The sequence below is a fragment of the Ascaphus truei genome, chromosome 3 (assembly GCF_040206685.1).
Source record: "Ascaphus truei isolate aAscTru1 chromosome 3, aAscTru1.hap1, whole genome shotgun sequence".
NCBI classification, from domain to species: domain Eukaryota; kingdom Metazoa; phylum Chordata; class Amphibia; order Anura; family Ascaphidae; genus Ascaphus; species Ascaphus truei.
Window position 1 is genome coordinate 427,849,109 of NC_134485.1, and position 21,801 is coordinate 427,870,909.

A 21,801-nucleotide genomic window follows, 5' to 3' on the forward strand; every position below is an offset into this window, starting at 1 on the left:
TGTTCCTTATTTATTGCAGAGCTATGTAAAGTACTTCCAATATAACTTTTATTTTAGGGTTACAACACTATTTTTGACCAGCTGCACATATGACATAATACTTTACAATCCACATCTCCCACCGCCTCTGTCCCTGTTAATGTGATGTATGTATGCTTTATAAATACGTTTGCCACATATTCTTTTATATGCGCAAATTCCACTCAGGATTTAAGTTTGCCCAGTAAAATGGCACAGCGCATCATTACAGCCAGTCCATTAACACGCAACGTTATCAATGTACATGCGGTCTTCGGTTATCCACCAGAATCCGTTCTGCAAGTAGCGTTGGATAGTGAAACCGCTATAAAGCGAGTCCCATGTTAATCAGTGGCGGTGAGCGATGGATAACACATTCCGGCATCGAAAAACAGCCTTTAGGGTTGCATTGTAAAGTGTTGGATAAGACATTCGTTGTCAAGTGAAACGTTGGATAGCGAGAACTACCTGTAACCATTATTAACGCTGCAGCAGCAGCAGCCTGCATGCCCCTCAGCACCACTCCCTCCTTCAACCCATGTGCTGCTAACGCGGAAGTGATATCCCCGTCTCTTCCTTAGTAACCTGCGGTGTGCCGGAAGTGACGTCATCGCGCTGCCTGTCACGTCCAGCCCACCCCCTCCTCGTCTGATTCATTCGACGCTGTCAGCGCTTCGTCCACATTGGATCCGATATCAAGTAACACCCCCCCCCCCCCCGTCCCCATTAAACAGCAGCTCCCCCCTCCATTGGCTTTAGGAGTTCTCGTCCCCACACGTACAACACCCTCCTAGCACACAGTATACCGCGGCTGCGCGTGACATGAGCAGGGGCGCCTGGGTAGGACGGGGTTTGTGCGCGCGCGCGTCCTCGAGCCGGGTCCGTTGGAATTATTACGTGGGGTTGAGCGGGAAGGAGAGCGCGCGCGCTTCTGGCAGTCTATACGCGTGCGCGCGAACCCCCTCCCCCCCCCTCGCTCTCTAGGTTCGGGGCCTTCGCGCCATTGGAGAGAGAAAGTTGACGCGCGTGCGCGCCGGTCACGTGCCGGGGGTGGGGGGGAGAGAAAGCGAAGGCACCGACCCGAAGTTACCTCAGAGAAGGCGGGCGCTCGGGGGCAGGCGGCATCCACCCGCGAGCCCGGCTCACGTTACAGGCTCGGTGCCGCTGCAGAGTGAGGCGGGGGAGCAGAGTGTGACTCCGGTACCCTGCCGCTCCCCCCCCTTCCACCCTGTCAGGCCTGAGGCGCCCCCTCTCCCTGCCGCTTCCCCCCTCCCCGCTGCCTCCTGTCAGGCCCGAGGCGCCGCCCCCCGCGTGCCTCTGGTCGGGGTTACAGATCGGCCTCGTTCTCCTGAGGAGACCCTCGCATATCCCCGCAACATGAAAGGGTGAGCTGGCCGGGGAGAGGGGAGCGGTGTGAGGGGGAGAGGGGGCCGGCGTGTCAGGTGTCAAGCGGACACACACTTCTACAGTACAGTGTGTGCATGGTTACAGTGTGTGTGTATATACACGTTTAAGTTTGTCTTGTATCTATGCCATTATATATTTGTGTTTATATCGATATGGGTGTCAGCGTGCATGGCATTGGTGTGAGCGTGTGTATTTCGAAGGGTGTCAGCGTGTGTGTATTTCGAAGGGTGCCTGGGTGTCAGCGTGTGTATATACATGGGTGACAGTGTGTGTATGTCGCAGGTTGCGTGGCACGGGTGTCAACATGTGTATTTTGCAGGGTTCGTGGCACGGGTGTCAGCGTGTTTATGTCGCCGGGTGCGTGGCACGGGTGTCAGCGTGTTTATGTCGCCGGGTGCGAGGCACCGTTGTCAGCATGTGTATGTCGCCGGGTGCGTGGCACGGGTGGCAGCGTGTGTATGTCGCAGGGTGCGTGGCACGGGTGTCAGCGTGTGTATGTCGCAGGGTGCGTGGCACGGGTGTCAGCGTGTGTATGTCGCAGGGTGCGTGGCATGGGTGTCAGCGTGTGTGCGTGGCGTGTGTCGCGTGGCACGGGTGTCAGCATGTGTATGTAGGAGGTTGTGTGGCACGGGTGTCAGCGTGTGTATGTCGCAGGGTGCGTGGCGTGTGTCGCATGGTGCGTGGCACGGGTGTCAGCATGTGTATGTAGGAGGTTGTGTGGCACGCGTGTCTGCGGTTGTGTGACACGGGTGTCGGTGTGCCTGCGGGTGCGTGGCACAGGTGGCAGCGTGTGTATGTCGCCGGGTGCGTGGCACGGGTGTCAGCGTGTGTATGTCGCAGGTTGCGTGGCACGGGTGTCAGCGTGTGTATGTCGCAGGGTGCGTGGCACGGGTGTCAGCATGTGTATGACGCAGGGTGCGTGGCACGGGTGTCAGCATGTGTATGTAGGAGTGCGTGGCACGGGTGTCAGCATGTGTATGTAGGAGGGTGCGTGGTGTCTGCGGGTGCGTGACATGGGTGTCGGCGGGTGTATGTCGAAGGGTGCTTGGCATAGGTGCCAGTGTGTGTATATCGAAGGGTGCCTGGACGTTGGCGTGTGTATATCGACGGGTGGGTGTCAGTGTGTGCATGTCGGAGGATGGGTGGCACCGCGTGTATATATCAAAGGGTGTGTCAGTATTTGTAAATTGATTTAAGTAAAGTGCACAGAGCTCTTAAAACCTGAAGACTTTTGGTGGCCGTGTGTACTTTGTGATGTATCCGTATGCAACTTTCTCTGCTACACATGTCTGCACATTTAAATTGTCCTTATTCGGTTAGTATCGTCTCTTTATTCCCTTGGGATTGCATGGATTATGAGTGGTGTGTTAGGTGAGTGGTTTGTGTTGCATTGGTTTGAGGGTCCTGGTATCACAGAAGCAGTTTGGGTGATGAGTTATTCTCAGGTTAGGGACCAGAGAGTAAGATAAATTACTAGGAGTGTGTTGGAATAGCCATGGGTTACAGGAGGAGTTTAGTGTGGGGCGAGCGGTCTCTTTGTCATACTAGGGATATGGACGTGGGTTGTGTTTTTGATAGTTTCAGAGGCTTATTAGTTACCCAAGAGTCTTGCCTTGTATAGGTTGATGGTCCGTAAATAAACAATTTTTTGACATTGTAGGAGAACGCTTAAAGGATAATTGCATTTTTCTTACAGGAGTCGGTCATTTCAGACCCTATTGCAATGTCAGTGAAAGTGCCAGTTATTTTTGTCAAGAGGTAGGCACATTTTTGCTGGAGGGCAGGGTCTCCCTCTGCAATGTGTTGCAACATCAAAATTGAATCCGTTAAATCCAATCTGCTCGGTGAACTTTGTAAGTTATCTTGTAGCTAGCAACCATAGACCATTTATTTATTTATTTATAAAATATTTTACCAGGAAGTAATACGTTGAGAGTTACCTCTCGTTTTCAAGTATGTCCTGGGCACAGAGTAAAACAAATAATACATGGTTACAAATACAGTTACATAAATGAACAAGGTATACATTTATATACAAGACATTGCATGCACAGTTAAAGAAAATATATATTATGAGCGTATGAAACAGTTACAGACCAGATTAAAGTGTGAGACAGCCTTAGATTTGAAAGAACTTAAGCTGGTGGTGGATATGAGAGTCTCTGGTAGGTTGTTCCAGTTTTGGGGTGCACGGAAGGAGAAGGAGGAACGTCCGGATACTTTGTTGAGTCTTGGGACCATGAATAGTCTTTTGGAGTCTGATCTCAGGTGATAGGTACTGCATGTGGTAGGGGTGAGGAGCTTGTTCAGGTAGCTGGGTAGCTTGCCCAGAAAGTATTTGAGGGTGAGACAGGAAAGGTGAACTTTGCGCCTAGACTCTAGTGATGACCAATCTAGTTCTTTGAGCATTTCGCAGTGATGTGTGTTGTAGTTGCATTGGAGAACAAAACGACAAATTGAATTGTAGAGGGTGTCAAGTTTGCTAAGGTGGGTTTGAGGAGCCGAGCCATATACTATGTCTCCATAGTCAATAATTGGCATTAGCAGCTGCTGTGCAATACGCTTTCTGACCAGGAGACTTAGGGAGGATTTGTTCCTGTAAAGTACCCCTAGTTTGGCATAGGTCTTGGTTGTCAGGGTATCAATGTGCATCCCGAATGTTAAGTGGGAGTCAAACCATAAGCCCAGGTATTTAAAACTAGTGACAGGTGTTAGGGTGGTTTTAGCGTTGGTTCTAATCAGGAGCTCAGTCACTGGAAGCTTTACAAATTTAGTCTTGGTCCCAAATACCATTGTTACAGTCTTGTCAGTGTTTAAAAACAGTTTGTTTTGGGAAATCCAGTTTTCGAGTCTCAAAAAGTCAGACCATTGCAGGCACACTCTAAACACAAGGGCAACAGTTTTAGGTAGGGCCCATTTACCCGGAGAGCAGGTAAAACGAGTCATTTGTCGGTCTTTTTAACGGGCAGCGGGTTAAATAAAAGACTTGTTATGCCAGCCTAATCCTAATATGCCAGACTACTTTAAGGGAGAAGGGAAGAATAAATAGACACTTCCAAATTGTAAATAAGTTTGTTCATCTTTTCTCCATGTGTCCGCCTCCATACTTGGGATTAAAGCAGCAGTCCATATTGAAGAGCAGCCCTCCCTTGTAAATTGATATGCTGCAGTACTGAATCTAACTATGCACTTCTAACCCTGAAGCTGCTTCTATTTGTAGATGTGTGACCCAAAAGACATCCTTGGCCAACCTCAAATAATTCGTTTATAACTTCCACTGCCTGCCACTTTAAAACATACCAATGTATAGCAGCTTCTTTTAAATTACTTAACCCATAAAGTGATTTTTCTACCTCTGTTAAAAATGTGCATTTTTTTTCAGGGTCTTTCAAAATCTTCTGTTAGTTATTGCCCCACCATTTTAGTATGTATGTATGTATGTATGTATGTATGTATGTATGTACAGGGTATCTTTAGAATTCACGTGTCCACAGATGTAATGCTTCTGAGTTTTCTCTTTATGTAAAGGCGCATTCCACGGCCTGTTCAAATTCTGTCTAATGTGGCATATCGGGGAGCAATGGTGTCTGCTGGGCTTCCTAGAGTTAAATTATTAGTTTAGGATCACACGTGTTGGTGAGTCACCGTGGTTTCGCTGCAAATGTTTTAATTTTTGGCCAAGTTACGGTAAAAAAAAACTATTGTGCAAATATAATTTGCACCCTTGTAAATACTAGTACAGTACTATTCAGCAAGGTTCTTATAGAGTTCAGAGTTTTATAGCCTTTGGTGATGTTCAAGACTTAAGTTAATTCCTTTGCTGTACAGGGCTGGGAAGCGTTGCTTTGGAATGATTTTTGTGTCTCCCTGAAATTAAATGTGTTACACATTGTACTTAAACTTAAATGTTTTTAGTTTTTTGTTTTTTTCTTCATTCTGTGGGTTGTGCTTTCAGAGCTAATGTCATAAAATGTGGTAGATGCCGACATCATTGACCTTTTCCTAGCCTGATGCAATATATTGGGAGATATAATTGCGTAATGTACCCAGATTATGAATAATGCTGAGCTGAAATATCAGTGACATAAAGTACAGGTAAACAATGTTATATACACACACACCATACACACACCATACACATACACACCACACACACACACTTTAAAAAAGGCCCCACGTGGGTGGGGAGGGGGGGGGAGAAAAAGAAACCTAAATAGCATTTCAAGGCAGCCCCCAGAAGATTATGTATGTCTAACTCCTACTGTTGGCAACTTGCCCCCTGAGCATGCTCTAAAAACACAACAAAGTTCCAGAATCGCAAATGTCTTCATTTCTGGCCCTCTTGGGTTTTCACTGCGATCTTTAGATTGCTGGGAGATCCATTTTGACCTCCCGGACACTTATTATATCTCCTGAACGCAGCATTAGATTGTAAAACATTTAAAACATAATTGAAGAGATCTAATAAAGTAAGTAAAGTAACAAAAAAAAAAGAAAGTGCTGTTCAGCGAGGACTGCTGCTTTACTAGTACCTTCTGTCTCATTGAGCAAACAATTGATAAAAAAGACTTACTGGTGACAGAAGGCCAAACCAAACATCGATTCACTTTGATGAAACGTCGGTCCCATGTTAAGACACAGAAGGCTAATGGCAGGTAATGTGGGATCGGTGTGAGGTGTACCCCTTTATTGGGGGCAAGTGAATCCCTGGAAATAATATATGTAGTATAGCGTCTAGCAATATTCAGTGCTGTGCACATTGCAGCTTTCTGCTGAAAGATACATAAGTAACTAAATTAGACTGATCACGCTTTTTGGCCATACATTCGTTTCTTTTCCTAAGGCCTCAGACATGGTGGCATTCGCAGCGCTGACGCTCATGCTCTCCTGCTCAAGCAGGAGCTTTTTTGTGTCCCTGCATGAGCTTTAGCGTGCGCTCTTGTGAGCCGGGTGGGAGGCGGTGCTAGCGCGACACGTCACGGCGCCGACATCACGGCGCCGACGTCACGGACTGCCATTGGCTTTTGGCGGTAACGTGACCGGCCCTTTAGAAGACCGGCCCTTTAAATTCAATTTTGATGTCGGCTCCAATTCCGCAAGCGTGCGTAAGCGCCGTCTAAAGCCGTGCTGATAGGGATAATGTTTCCCCTCAGCGCGGGTCAGCACGGTCTTTTTGACCATGGCCCTGGCCTAAGAATTCAACCCTTAAATACCCCCCCCCCCCCCCCCCCATATAACGCTCAACCCCCTTATAACGCTGTGCTTGGGGGCCAAAGAATCACATCGCGCTAAGTGGATCGCGTTAGAAATAATGGTCATTTGTATGCATTTTTACAATAAAGTATTTAAGATACCAATAATCGTGCTGTAAAGTATTCATAAATAAAAAAAAAGTTGGGAGCTACGCTTGCATTGCGTTAAGCGGATTCGCGTTGTAACGAACCACATTATAACGGGATTGAGCTGTAGTTAACATCCGATGTTTCAGGCATAATTTTCCCCCCTTAAAGCTGCAGACCAAACAATATCCTACATGGTGGTTTTTTTTTTTTTTTTAGAGATCAGTTCTGTACTATGAGAAAATACTTGTAGCATTTTTATTTTTAAACAACTCTGAATGCCATTTTTAATTTATTATAATACATGTACTTATACTACTGTTGGAAGGCAGGTATAGGTTTCTTTGAAATTATTTCAAATACAAATCCCACGTGTGAGAACATTCATATGTCTCAGACAGGTCTGCAACCCTGCCCTTCCCCATTATCTCTTGGCATACAGTGCTTCCACTGCAGCCAGGGATTCTGGGAAACGAGCAAACTGTTTTTAAGTTATTAAAATAAAAATGCAGGTTAGGTTGGCATGATTAATTCATGATTGCTTCACTAAAGATAGGTAAGAATAGTGTTTTTTTTTTCTGATTTTATTTGTTTTTCATAATTATTTTATAGCGACGGCGACGTCAGGCTACGGTTGCTGGAAAAATCAAATAGAGATGGCTTCCAGTGATCGCGACCAAGCCGTTGTTTTGACGCGACGTTGTTGTCGCGGGCACTATAAGCGCTGCCTTACGCTGTGTTCTATATAGCCTTTAAATAAGTCATTAGCAGAATTTTTTATTTATTTTTTTAATATGTATACTGAAATTATATTAAACTGGAAATAATATTTGACATTTATGCATTGTATACACACATCAAATAAGAACAATGAAGGTTGCGACATCTGGCTTTGTTCGTGAAGTATGTTTTTTAGAAGCCACACAGCTGCTGGGTATGTATTGTGGAATAAGGTACTGTGACCTCTAATAGGAATTTTGATATTCATGGAAGATAAGAGTGCTCTCCTCCCAATTTCCCAGTTTAAAGATGCTTTTTATACACTTTTTTCCCTTGGGGATAAGACTATCTGAGGAACCTTGAATCTACCGATAGAGGATCAATAGAAACTTTTTATTGTGTTCTTTTTGTGAAGTAATTGTACTGCTGTTACCTGATATAAATGTGTAGATCAATAATTGTGATGTGAAAAATCAAAACAGTCTTGTGATAATTATTCCTAACATACGAATAGGTAACACCTATCACTTTAATATAATAAACGCAATTACATTTTTCTTTTGTACATGCATTGCTTTTTTATTTATTTATTTATTTATTTATAAAATATTTTACCAGGAAGTAATACATTGAGAGTTACCTCTCGTTTTCAAGTATGTCCTGGGCACAGAGTAAAACAAATAATACATGGTTACAAATACAGTTACATAAATGAACAAGGTATACATTTATATACAAGACATTGCATGCACAGTTAAAGAAAATATATATTATGAGCTTATGAAACAGTTACAGACCAGATTAAAGTGTGAGACAGCCTTAGATTTGAAAGAACTTAAGCTGGTGGTGGATATGAGAGTCTCTGGTAGGTTGTTCCAGTTTTGGGGTGCACGGAAGGAGAAGGAGGAACGTCCGGATACTTTGTTGAGTCTTGGGACCATGAATAGTCTTTTGGAGTCTGATCTCAGGTGATAGGTACTGCATGTGGTAGGGGTGAGGAGCTTGTTCAGGTAGCTGGGTAGCTTGCCCAGAAAGTATTTGAGGGTGAGACAGGAAAGGTGAACTTTGCGCCTAGACTCTAGTGATGACCAATCTAGTTCTTTGAGCATTTCGCAGTGATGTGTGTTGTAGTTGCATTGGAGAACAAAACGACAAATTGAATTGTAGAGGGTGTCAAGTTTGCTAAGGTGGGTTTGAGGAGCCGAGCCATATACTATGTCTCCATAGTCAATAATTGGCATTAGCATCTGCTGTGCAATACGCTTTCTGACCAGGAGACTTTTATACGTACTGTATGGATTGAACACTTAAATGTCTAAATTCAACCCTTCTTTGTAATTTTTAATAGTAAATTAGTTACGCAGTAATAGTTTAATTAGTTATATTGTACAATCTTTGGTTACAAAACTTTCATGGGGATTATTTTACCTTAGTAGAACAGAGGGGTCCCTCAAAGCTGACCCGCAGATCTCCCACTTGCAGGCAATCACCCCCCCAAGTACATATTCACCAAACTATATTTTCTGTAAAAGAAAATTTGGGCTGACATTTCTGTAATATGTGAGGGGATGAAAACATGATTTGGGTAGCTTTATAATGTACAAGTTATGCTATAAAAAAATAAAAATAAAAGCATGTCTAGGTTTGTTACGGGTATTACTGTTTTGTTGTGGCTTAAACATGGCTTGTGGGGGGCATTGTGAAACGAGCTCGCTCATCACTCGAGGTAATGGTAACTTACACGGTTTTAAAATATTAATAACAATGACGTTCTGAAATTCTGCACCACGCGTCTTAAACGTAGACACCAACATTATTACCCACTGCAGGTGTCTAGCTAATGATTTCCAATCATTTCCGTGGGTGTCCCGTGCTCCTCCTATGTAGTGATTTTGTGAAACAGTAACCTTGTGAAATGAAGGTGTAATTCTTTGCTGCGGGTGGGGGGGGGGGGGAGGGGAGGGTAAACGCACTGTGTGTTTGCTCGCTTTTCAAAAGTCGGTGGTTGCACAGTACTCATTGTGGTTCCTTGGTCTAGGTTGGCCACTGCCAATCTAAACATACTCTGCTGCTGTTATTATTCAATGGTGCTACGGGAGTGTTACCATAAGAACTGACAATAGTTGGCCACGCCAAATGTTTCCGTATCCAACAGTGGTAAGTGCTGGTAATGTCTGGGGGAGCACACCCCAAACATTCTACAGGTTGCTAGTCGTTGTATATTTTCTCCCTGAGGCCTCTTTCTATCTTTTAAAGCTATTTATTAATGCTGTTTGTTGTCACACTATTCAGTGATAATTTGCTCCATGGATTGTACGCAAAGTAAAAGTGTTTACATTTCATTTGTTTTATTCGATAATGTTAATTAGCTTGTAAATAACTTCCTTGTTTAGTCTCTGTACCATTTTAAGACTTTTAATGTGCCATAAAATAATTCTCAGCTAGGAAGCCAACCTTCTGAAGAATGGGGCACCTCCATTTAAAAGATTGAATTTAGAGGGTGATTGTGATGAGTTTTATCTCTGTACTGTTCCCCCTCCTCATAGTAATGTTAGTTTGGATTGTAAGAGAAACTGCTACATGATCTCATCTCGGACTCCAGTGGGCCATAAACCGGCCAAATAGATGGGAATAGCAGAGCCAATATTATACTGTTGCTGCTATGGCCAAACCTACCTTTCCATTTTAATGATGTGTGATCCTTTGGCAGAACTTTTTTAAAAGCCATGCATCTGCTGTTGTATTCTACCGTTAAAAATGAGTGCAGAATATAAATGTGTATATATTTTTCTCCCTCTTTGGCTAATTCTGTAATGCACATTGCATTATTAAGCAGCAAAACCTTCTTACCAGTGGTCAGTGATGGTAGCATTTTTACCCCTGTCAAATTTCAAAACCATCAGACAAATCTCAGGACTGCTTCATCATAAGTAGCTATACTGTATAAGTCATTACATAGCAGAAAATGTTTCTATCCCCGCTGACGCTGAGCGAGCGGCGCTTGGCGCGGTTACGTCTGTGTGTGTGTGTGTGTGTGTGTGTGTGTGTGTGTGTGTGTGTGTGTGTGTGTGTGTGTATATATATATATATATATATATATATATATGTGTGTGTGTATATATATATATATATATATATATATATATATATATACACGCGCGCCAAGCACCGCTTGCTCAGCCCGCAATTGCGGCCTTCCCCCCTGCGCCCGCGCAAGTTGCAGGACACCCGGCGCTCATGCTCTAAGCATGAGCGCGCTCAGCGCCAGCAGGGACTCAGCCTTAGATTGTCATATCAACAGTTTTTCATCTAGTTCAGCCAACCTGACTGGGAGTTGGAGCCAGCATTGCACACTGACACGGGATATCACCTGATGGCACTATACACTGACACAGGGTATACCTGACAGAATACAAGTGGAGGGGAAGAGCGCGACAGAAGATATGGGGGCAGCTGGGAGAGACATGGGGGGGGGGCAGTGGGGTGATTATTCCTACTTTGCTCTCCAGTCCCCACAACCAGCAGCACATGGAGCTCTCAGCAGACAGGGTGCTTACTCGCTTGTAGCTTGTACCTTTTGCTGCTTGGGAGCCCACCAGGGGTCACCTGTCCATAGGAACTCAGGAGAGGAGCTGGTTAAGGGGCAATCTGGCTTCTCCATGTCTCTATGGTCTCTCTGCAGTCAGAGCACCCCTCCCCCCCCCCTTTTCAGGGGGCTGCACCTGAGCACTGAATGGCTTCACGTGGCCCTTTGCCCACAGGTTGGTCACCCCTGATTTTGTTCTAAGTATTGCATCTGCATACCAACTTCAGATTAGCTAGCCATCGATTAACAACATCTTGTATTACTGGACACATAACTAAACCAGAAAAATAGTGGCGCCCTTGCACATGAATAATATATAAACAAATGAATACTATAATTAGTGATAATAATACAGAGAAATACAACCGTGAAGTGGTAGATAAGGTAGAATGTTGACTGCGCCCGCCTCCAGAGAGGGGATGGTTGTCCAACCGTCAATCAGCACATGTGAATGAAAGAACACAGCAACATAGTGTAATACAGTTAAATATCCCTAAACATTAGGGGTAAATGATCAACAAGAGTGTTAGAGCAATTGGTTAAAAATGACAAAAATTTAATACACAAAAACAAAAAAGTTAAAACAGGAACTGCCACAGCTTCCGCGTCAGGTTCCTATAGAATCCTACTTACAAAACGTAGGTAGGACATGCGCATGTAATAGTCAGCGTCCACGGTGAGATAGCAGTCTCTCCACTTGTAGCATTTGTAGAGGCGATAATCCGTCTCCTCTCAGACCAGCTGGGGGGTTCCGAAATTACTCGGATCCGTTTGTGCTGCCGTCAGACCGCTCGTGCTCGTGGCCTCGGTGCCTCGCTTAGGTCTGCCCAGACCTTTTCGCTTTCGCGAGACAACGTGTGCTGCGAAGGCAGACGTACGTGAGGGCGCCTCAGTTTCACGATGCCAGTAGAATAAAGGGACGAGCGCTTGGGTTCCTAGACGCGGGGCTGTGAAGTCACCCTACGCGTTTCGCGGACAAATCCGCTTCCTCAGGGGTATCATTATAGCAGTCAACATATTCTACCTTATCTACCACTTCACGGTTGTATTTCTCTGTATTATTATCACTAATTATAGTATTCATTTGTTTATATATTATTCATGTGCAAGGGCGCCACTATTTTTCTGGTTTAGGTTTTTTTTTTTACTAACAGGATGGTTAGTTTTAGTTGGCAGCCCAATGTATTATCACTGAATAAGTGTAATTTTATCACTTATTCCTTGAGTAGCGCTACACACACGATTTTCTCCACTGGACACATAACTGCTTTCTAAGTAATTGAAAACGCTATTAAATAGTGATTCTTCTGAAATGCATCTTTTGTTAAAAGAATGTGTGGAAATCAGAAGCGGTTATTCTAGAAGGTGCATTCAGGAGAGTGTTTAGTAACTGAATTTTCTTGCCATAGATTTATCTGGGGCTCTGGACTGAATTAAAGTCCACATTGAATCAATTTTATTATACTCTGTGGAAATACGTAGGTTATAGTTTATATAAACCATATTTGGGTGGGGATAGATGGGGTAAAAAGTACAGCAGTTCAGACAGCTTTAACATTTTACTTTCTAATAGATTTCTTTTTGCTGTCGTAATTGATATTGTGAAAACGTATACTTTACTGTAACCTGTATACTGTATTGTGTAAGTCAGTCTTGCCATCGGACTAACACAACTCTTGCTGCTGTACACAAGTTTCCAATAGGTATACTCTGAATAAGCTCTAAAGAAGAAGTAGAATGATCTTTTAATGCCCAAGCAAAGGCTGCTACTAAATGATCAAGTATGCAGGGGTCATCCAGTACTTTGGTCATCCTGAGCTTGAGACACAACTCATTTAATAGCCCTCATAAAGTTGACCCAAATTTGGTGGGATTGTGTGTTCCAGATGAGCAACTTGAACAGACCTCATAACTTCTGCATCATTGTAGTTCAAACAGTGGCTGATGTTTCTTATCCAGTATAGTTTTGTGCAGCTGTGGGCAATGCTGTCTAAAATGTTGTAACTTTTAGTGCTCTTTCTATTGTATAGATGTACTGTTTTTCATAATGATGGCTCCTGTAAATATGGAGTGTTAAGGGTTTCCTCCTCCCCCCCCCTTTGAAACAGAGTTGCAAAGAAATTACCATGGATAGAGCGACATACCAAGAGGGCACATGTAATGGTCTGAAAAAATGGCAAATGGGTAAAATACCGGTATAGTCGTTTGAAATGCACGGTTTCTGGAGACGTGGGCAGGAACACTGTTCCTATACTGCCCATGCAGCCTCAAAGCTTTTGCTTAGGACTGTTAATGTCAAGTGGGTATTTTTAAGATTAGTTTGGTTGAGCAGACTAATTAGATTCTGAGTTAAATTTAGAGTAATGATGGCTGTAAATATATCTGGGGCTCGGTGGGAAGATTTGCAGGGGGATTTGTTTCAGGGCAGCACATTCCTGCTCGGGATGGTCAGGACTATTTTTAGTAATGAGCTACGCTGCCATTGCTGAATACTGGAGAGTATTAAATATTTCTTCACAAGGTCCAAATTTAGCATGTAACATGTACTGTCGCTTGAAGTTTAGTAGTTGAGTGCTGCTTGGTCCACAAGAACATTGAGCAGATAGTGATGCTTTGTATTCTAATGAAAACATATGGTATGCTATTTTGCAGATGTATATACTGTACTTAATTCACAAGCTCGTGTGTGTACATGTAGAAAAACACATTTTCTTGTCATGTTTCAGTATTTGCCATTTATTAATCATACTTAAAGCTGCTCGGGGGGGGGGGGGAATAAGCATTTGTGGGTCCATGCTGCCTAATACTTGTCGATCATACATATTTTACTTTTACAAAGGTTGTTGCTATGTGGCTCTGTAAATGACACAAGCATGTGGTGATAGCAGTGATTCTCAATTCAGCAATCTATCCTAACTAACCCCCTGCTCTCCTCCCTCTCCTCTTTCTCCCCCCCCCCCCCCCCCCGTCCCTGTTAGTTTTTAACTCCAGGGATCTCCCATTTTCCATTTCCAAGCTACTTACCGGTGAGGTTACCAGTATTGCTTCTGGTTTGTAAAGGGAATTTAAATTATCGGCCCATAAGAAGCCAGTAGTAATGAAGTTGCTGTGTCCTATTGGCCAAATATTTGCTAGCAATTTTGTTTCCCTTGGAGGCTCAGACAATTATTGAGCCACCTGTGCTGAAGCCGGGATATCCTTAAAACCTAACCTGTTAGTGGCCCTTGAGGACTGGAGTTGGCCACCTCTGCTCTAGCAAGTTTCTTTGTGTGTGGACGCGGTGTATTGCACTGGTAAAGTACCAAACCCACTGCCCCCCTTATTTGAACACGTAAAGGTGGAGGAAATCCCCCCTATCCAGAGTCCCTGTTGAAAAGGGTCTTTGAATTTTCAGGTACACCAAAAATGATGATCGTTTGATTTTAAAGCAGCAGTTCAAGCTGCTGTTTAGTGATTAGGTAAGTTGCCGATCGATCCTGTGATCGATCGGCGAAGAATTGGCTCGGGGGTTCACTAAATGGCTGTCAGTGCAGCAGAAGAGGACCAAAGATGCAAAGTTCTGTGGGCAAGAACATGTTACCAGGCAGTCACTAGATACAATTGGTGCACTGCTAGAGAGAGGGCAGGGCTCAAAAGGGGTGTGCCAGAGCCGGTTTTAGAAGAGGAAGGGGATGCGACTTGTAAATGGTTGCTATAGAAACAAATAATGCTTGTTACATTATAATACATTAAAAATGTCTTTAAATGCTACAAGTATTTCCTTATAGTACAGAACTGATTTATTAAAAAAAAAAACCATGTGTAGAATATTGCTTGAACTGCAACTTTGACGCTGCTATCCCCCTAACTAAAAATATTGGAATGGGGGGAAGGGAGGTTCAGCCCTTGGATTTCTTCCCCCACCCCCCCAGTTCCTGAGATGCTTGCTGTGGTTACTTTTTTTTAAAGGGGATTTAGACTGCCCTCTATTTAGGGAAGTTTGTTTCCAAACGTGCTTTCTCTTGGGAACTAAGAGACTGCCATATGAGCTATTACCTTCCAAATCAGCCATCGTTAATGTACAACATTACATTGAGACATAAGTGCCCCATGTGTAGGGCTGCATCTTCTTCGTCACTTGTGCTGTATGTACGTCTGAGTAAATCTGTTTGTATTGTATGTCTTTATTTATACAGCGCCATTAATGTACATAGCGCTTCACAGTAGTAATACACATGGTAATCAAATAAATAACAGATAATATAAATAACAGATCATGGGAATAAGTGCTTCAGACATAAAAGTAACATTAAGGAAGAGGAGTCCCTGCCCCGAGGAGCTTACAGTCTTATTGGTAGGTAGGGAGAACGTACAGAGACAGTAGGAGGGAGTTCTGGTAAGTGCGTCTGCAGGGGGCTAAGCTGTACATCATGTGTCCAGTATTATCCACAGTGCTATTCATATGCTTGTTTAAGCAAGTGGGACTTAAAGGTGGATAGAGAGGGAGCTAGTCGGGTATTGAGGGGAAGGGCATTCCAGAGGTGCGGGGAAGTCAGTGAAAAAGTTTTAAGGCTTGGAGAGGGCTTTAGATACAAAGGGGGTAGAAAGAAGACATCCTTGAGAAGAATGCAAGAGTCGGGATGGTGCATAGCGAGAAATTAGGGCTGAGATGTAAGGAGGGGCAGAAGAGTGTAAAGCAAGGAGAAGAATGGAGTGTGAGATGCGGGATTTGATCGGAAGCCAGGAGAGGGATTTCAGGAGGGAAGATGCTGAGACAGATCTAGGAAAGAGTAGAGTGATTCTGGCAGCAGCGTTTAGGATAGATTGTAGGGGAGACAGGTGAGAGGCAGGAAGGCCGGACAGCAGGAGGTTGCAGTAATCAAGACGGGAGAAGATGAGGGCCTGAGTCAGAGTTTTAGCAGTCGAGCAACAGAGGAAAGGGCGTATCTTTGTGATATTGCGGAGGAAAAAGCGACAGGTTTTAGAAACGTTGAGAGAGAGAGATCGAGAGAGAGAGAGAGATCATCCATCCAGTGTGACCCGTAAGCAGGGTGCTTGAGCTACTGAGTGAATGATCGTAGTTCCAACAGTAATGTGGAAAGAGGTAGGGCCAGGTTTGGGAGGAAGTATGAGGAGCCCTGTTTTTGCCATGTTGAGTTTAAGGCGACGGAGGGCCATCCAGGATGATATCGCAGAGAGACATTCAGAAACTTTGGTTTGTACAGCAGGTGTAAGGTCGGGTGTTGAAAAGTAAATTTGTGTCGTCAGCATAGAGGTGATATTTAAACCCAATAGATGTTATTAGGTCACCTAGAGACATGTGTACAGACAAAAGAGAAGAGGTCCCAGGACAGGACAGAGCCCTGGGGTACCCCCACAGAGAGATCAATAGAGGAAGAGGTGGTGTTAGCAGAAGAGACACTGAAAGTACGATGGGAGAGGTAAGAGGAGATCCAGGACAGAGCTTTATTCCGAATACCAAGAGTATGGAGAATGTGAAGGAGCAAATCTGTTTGTTTACATGCTGCTGATTTCTTCTGGGACCGGGATTTAGTGCTAGTCAAGTTGGATGATCTGGGCGGTGTGAACGCTATTCTTCTTTACAATATTACATTCCTGGAGCCCGTCAGTGTAGTTTGTAAACCTTTACACAGAGAAATATGCAGTGTTTGAATGCATTTTTATTGTAATACATTTTGATGGGAAGGCCTTCCAATTCTGTAGTGATATTAAGCATGTTTTGCTTTGTTCCAGTAGCCGGATCGAGTTGGGAGATGTGACGCCACACAACATAAAACAACTGAAGAGGCTAAACCAAGTCATCTTCCCTGTGAGCTACAATGACAAATTCTACAAGGATGTTTTGGAGGTTGGGGAGCTTGCAAAACTCGGTGAGGTATTTCAGTTTCTCGTAGCCTGCCATTTACTTGCACTGGTAATGCCGTATCTCTTCGCCTATATGTTGCAAGGGTGTTTTACACGGCAGAAGAAAATGACTTTATCAGTAAGTAGCGGCATGGAGTACAGGCACCTGAATGGGCCACAACGTGTGTCACCACAGAGTCAATATGGCTTTATCTGCAATTGGGGGAGTTGGTGTGAGGTTGCTGAAACTAACCTCTATTCAGCCTACTCTACCCTGCCTTTTCCCCCCTCTCCCCCCAGCTCACAAATTAGTTTGTGTTGCTTGGCCTTATTTGTAACATTTAATGGCACAGTTAATTTGCAATGAACATCTTTCTAGAGCAGGGGTGCTCCCCCAGAAAAATCTCGCCCCCTCCCCAACCCCCCCAGTTTGCGCACCCCTGGCATGTCTGTCTGGGATGTCTATAAGGTCACCCAAAGTGTTATTGTAAGAGCTTTGTGTTGGATGGACCACAGTACTTACTATGTGCTCTCCCTCAATCTGTGTGTTAACTAAGAAGCACCTGAAGCATGGAACAGGTTACAATAGCGAGACTGCAAAAAAAAAGTAATTGATTTTGCATATAGTATCTGTCCTAGTGTCGCCAGGAATAAGGCTGCAACTTCTGCTGCTCATTGCTGAGCAACTTTGTGTTTCTATGTAATGATACCAACATGAACGTACAAATCTCTTGTCATGCCCTTCAATATAAAAGGAGCAGCGCTATTACTTTGAAGAGAAGTGTTACCCTAGAATTGTGCAAGGAGATGCTGGAATATCTATCTTTATATCTCCAAGTTGTACTTTTTTTGGAAGGATTTCTAGGTCACACTGAATACATTTTTAAGGTAAAGTTGAGCTGAAAATCTCCCAATTTAGAGGATTGAGCATCTTCATTCCCCCTTGTCAGATATCATAAAGGGTCCTTGAGTAAAAGGCAAACTACAGACCACACTTCAGAGGAATATAGAATGGGAAAAGCAGGCTTCATGCATTACTGTTTGAATTGGAAGCTTCGGCCTATAATACGTATTTTAATGTGACCCTGACTGCTGATCCTGTGGCTTTTCCACATCACTTAATAATGCCTTTCACATTCCACCACCTCCCTTTTTTCCCTTTCTCTATTTGTTCTTACACTTCTGTACATCAGGAGCAGCAGCGTTTTTCTCCTCAAATTGCTGACTTGTAACTTTCTGCCCTCACCGCAGCATATTTCAACGACATCGCAGTGGGCGCAGTGTGCTGTAGAGTTGATCACTCTCAGAATCAGAAGCGACTTTACATCATGACCCTCGGGTGCCTGGCTCCATACCGCAGGCTAGGAATAGGTAAGACGGCCCAACTCTCGGCAAGTGAAACCTTTCTATTGACCACAGCCCTAATATGAAGACTTGGAGCAATTTTGTGCTCTTGCTTCAGCAGCACTGGGAAAGCCCTTTGTGCCAAAAAAGAAGTCGACGCTTTACTTTTGTAATTACTTTTGAATCTCAATTTTATGTCATCCAGCGTTTTTTAGACGTATTTATCAGAAAAAATGTTAAACCTTTAAAATGGCCACCAGTGACATTTTCTGCAGTGTTCGTCCCGAGTCCCAGGTGCATTTTTGTTTCTCTGTGATCTATTAACAAGCCATATGTATTTTTTCAGTCTGGCTGTACAGCCTTAAATGTCTAAGCTTTACCCTTCACAATGGTACAGAATGTGTTGTATGACTGAGCGCTTTGATTTACAAGTACAGTCTGTTGCCAAGTGGTAAGAGAATCCTTGCAGTCCCATGTGTTAATTATGTAGTATGGTTTATAATTTCCAATATAGCAGGCATTCTGTGGCATGTCTAGTTTGCAGATACACCAACGAGTTTACTTGTTCCTTACTGATTTAATCACACTTATGATCACACTACATTCACTGTAGGATAACTAATTGTTCTCTAAAGTAATTGCCATTTGTTAACACATCCAGTGTCGCTATGCATCCAATCTGAACAAGTGTGTTGGTAACTGCTAAATAGTTGGTAGCCAAAACGTTTATTTTTCCTGGGCCGTTTTTATCATTACACCTTGATTTAGTTTTCATTTACTGCCCTGTTGCACTCTGGCTTTATATTTAACACACTTGTCATAGTTTAATTCCCTATGAAAGATAACTATGTTTCCGGTAGATTGTTCCAATTGTGGGGTGAACGGCAAGAGGAGGAACGGCCGAATTGCTTGTTGAACCTTGGGACCATGAACAGTCTTTTGGAGTCAGATCTCAGTTGATAGGTGCTGCATGTGGTAGGGGTGAGGAGCTTGTTCAGATAGACGGGTAGCTTGCCCATAAAGTATTTGAAGGCCAGACGGGAAAGGTGAACTTTGCACCTAGACTCAAGTGATAACCAATCTAGTTCTTTGAGCATTTCGCAGTGATGTGTGTTGTTGTTGCATAACCATAACTTCTATGTTTTTATCTTCACAGGAACAAAAATGTTGAACCACGTTTTAAACATCTGTGAAAAAGATGGCACCTTTGACAATATCTATCTGTAAGTTCCTTTTAACTTGGTTCTTCACTTCAGTTCCAATCTTTGCTTCGTTTTTCTCATCAGTCATGTCCATTTTACAAAGGTAGATGTGGCCTGACTTCTAAACAGGTATTGAGATCACAAGCTGCACTCTTATGTCAAGGTAACGTTCGTTCAATTACATACCAGACGTACCAAAATGGGTTTGCAGAGGCCTTTATTAGATAATAGAAAAAAATGAAAAGAAATAATATTCTATTTGCTTTTTTTTTTTTGTCATACTTTTATTTTTGTTGGACCTTGTCAGACAATTCACAGTTCCTCCTGTCTAGATTCCTGGTGTATAACTGGGGCCAGAATGATCAGATTTGATTTTCATGTAAGGTCATGGATTGGGTTCTCTAGAGCAAGGGTGCACAAACTGGGGGGCGTGAGATTTTCTAGGGGCGGCGCTTACAGGGGACCTCGCGAGGCCTCTGTACTTACCTTGTCTCCAGCGATGCGTCAAATGATGTCGCAGGGTCACGTGACCCCACGGCGTCATTTGACGCCGGAGACACGGTAGGGGGTTTGTGCCTACCTAGGTTCACAATCAATACTGATCATTGTCATTTTGTTGTTGGTCTGTAGTCCTGGTTGGATGTTGGTGAGACAAGTAATTGTTAGTTTCAGTGGTAACTTCACTGAGCAGTCCCTGGCACTTGAGGATATTTTTGTGTTCAGGGGTCTTACATCCTGTTTTGTGGTGAGTAAGTTCCCATTGGTTATTTTCCTGGGCAGCATAGTCTGTGGTAGGGTTTCTTGATGGAAGTACTGTACTGGGAAAGGAGCGACATCCTGGGACTGTTCAAGAGAAGCTAACGAGCGGGTCCTGGGAAAGCCTTAGGATCTGAGTAAATGTAACGGCAACCGTTTATCTGATGAGATGTTACAGATATAATAGAATTACTTTATCTCCTTTTGGCTGGTTTGTGCCGTCTGGGAGGGATGAGGAGACATCTTGGCTGGCTTTTAGCATCTTGGACGGGCATTTTTACCTGGCTTGTTGGGGGGAAGGGGGCTCACATCTCTTTTGGGTTTTGCCGGGAGCAGGTGAGGTGAGTAGAGGTCCTCCTGGCTGCCTTGTGAAAGCCGTAATAGTGGACGGTATAAAACATTTAACCACATGTGCATGGTATGTTGTGATATTACACATTCTCCATTAAGTTTCATAAGGCTGCTTGTATCTTCATATTTTCATATTGTATCTAGTGAATATTAGACATGGTGTGGTCACTTGATAGCAATGCTACTTATGTATTATTATTTACTACTACATTCAGGGGAGAGCAGAACACTGACATTTCTTTCAATTCATTACCCCAGGCACGTCCAGATCAGTAATGAGTCCGCCATAGACTTCTACAGAAAATTTGGCTTTGAGATTATCGAAACCAAGAAAAATTATTACAAGAGGATAGAGCCAGCTGACGCCCACGTGCTGCAGAAAAACCTGAAGCTCTCCTCTCCCGCCGGCCAGAATGCAGATGTGCAACAGAGCGAAAACTAAAAGGAAATCCGTGAACACTTCTCTTGCACTTGCTTGTCGCCAAATATGGAAAGAGACCCGTTGAGATTTTCCTCCTACCGTACACTTCTAATATTTCTTCTTCCCTCTCCACTTCAAAAAAAAAAAATACAAACAAAAAATGCTTCTTCCAAGGACTGTACAATCAATCACATATATATTTTGTTTGGTTGAACTTTTGAAATGTTTTTCCCCCATGTGTGGAGATTATACTGGCAGGGGTATATGGATTCCTTTTGGCTTTTCAATTTTCTTCCCTTTGTTTGGGAGAGTGAGTGGCTACTATAAGTCTGGAATAGTCTTCAAATAAAAATCTAATTTCTTTCTAGCATTCTCTTTCAAACCTCACTGCCTTTTTATTGAAGGGCAAAATGTGACGATTCCTGTATTTTACCTTTTATTTTGCTAGAGGTTTAGCTCTTTTGTCACCGGAGAGGCACGCAGTGCATTGCTGTGCAGTTGGTTTATGGCTTCACTTGCACTGAGGGAGTTAGACAGCAATGTTTTGCCCTTCTCTGCACAGCTTCTTGCAAAAAGGTATCGCGGTTCTTACACAGAATGGTTTCACTTCTATATCGACCATAAAAATAAATGACCAGGAGTTAACGTTAAGTTTCTTTAACTTGCTCAATATCCACGTTCTGCTTAGAGATGAGACCCCAAAATATATTGGAGCTGGTTAATAATTGCAACCGTTTTATCCACAGCGCTTTATATGCTGACACCCAAACATGGATAGAGAAAATCCTACGTTACGAAAATAACCTCCTGTTG

At 43.5% G+C, this 21,801-nt stretch overlaps 1 protein-coding gene across 3 annotated transcripts; it reads left to right on the forward strand.

Annotated features, from left to right (window-relative positions):
• Positions 1-941: 941 nt before the first annotated feature.
• Positions 942-21,363, forward strand: NAA50 (N-alpha-acetyltransferase 50, NatE catalytic subunit). 3 transcript variants are annotated; one of them, XM_075592853.1, is made up of 5 exons: positions 942-1,403; positions 16,807-16,940; positions 18,166-18,285; positions 19,415-19,481; positions 20,826-21,363. In XM_075592853.1, exons 1-5 carry the CDS (start codon positions 1,396-1,398, stop codon positions 21,007-21,009), a joined length of 513 nt encoding a protein of 170 aa, XP_075448968.1. In that variant the 5' UTR covers positions 942-1,395; the 3' UTR covers positions 21,010-21,363. The 3 variants fall into 3 exon arrangements, with proteins under 3 accessions (XP_075448968.1, XP_075448967.1, XP_075448966.1); XM_075592852.1 differs by having other exon boundaries at positions 952-1,403; positions 16,804-16,940; XM_075592851.1 differs by lacking the exon at positions 942-1,403 and adding an exon at positions 16,330-16,490 and having other exon boundaries at positions 16,804-16,940.
• The last annotated feature ends 438 nt before the right edge of the window (positions 21,364-21,801 follow it).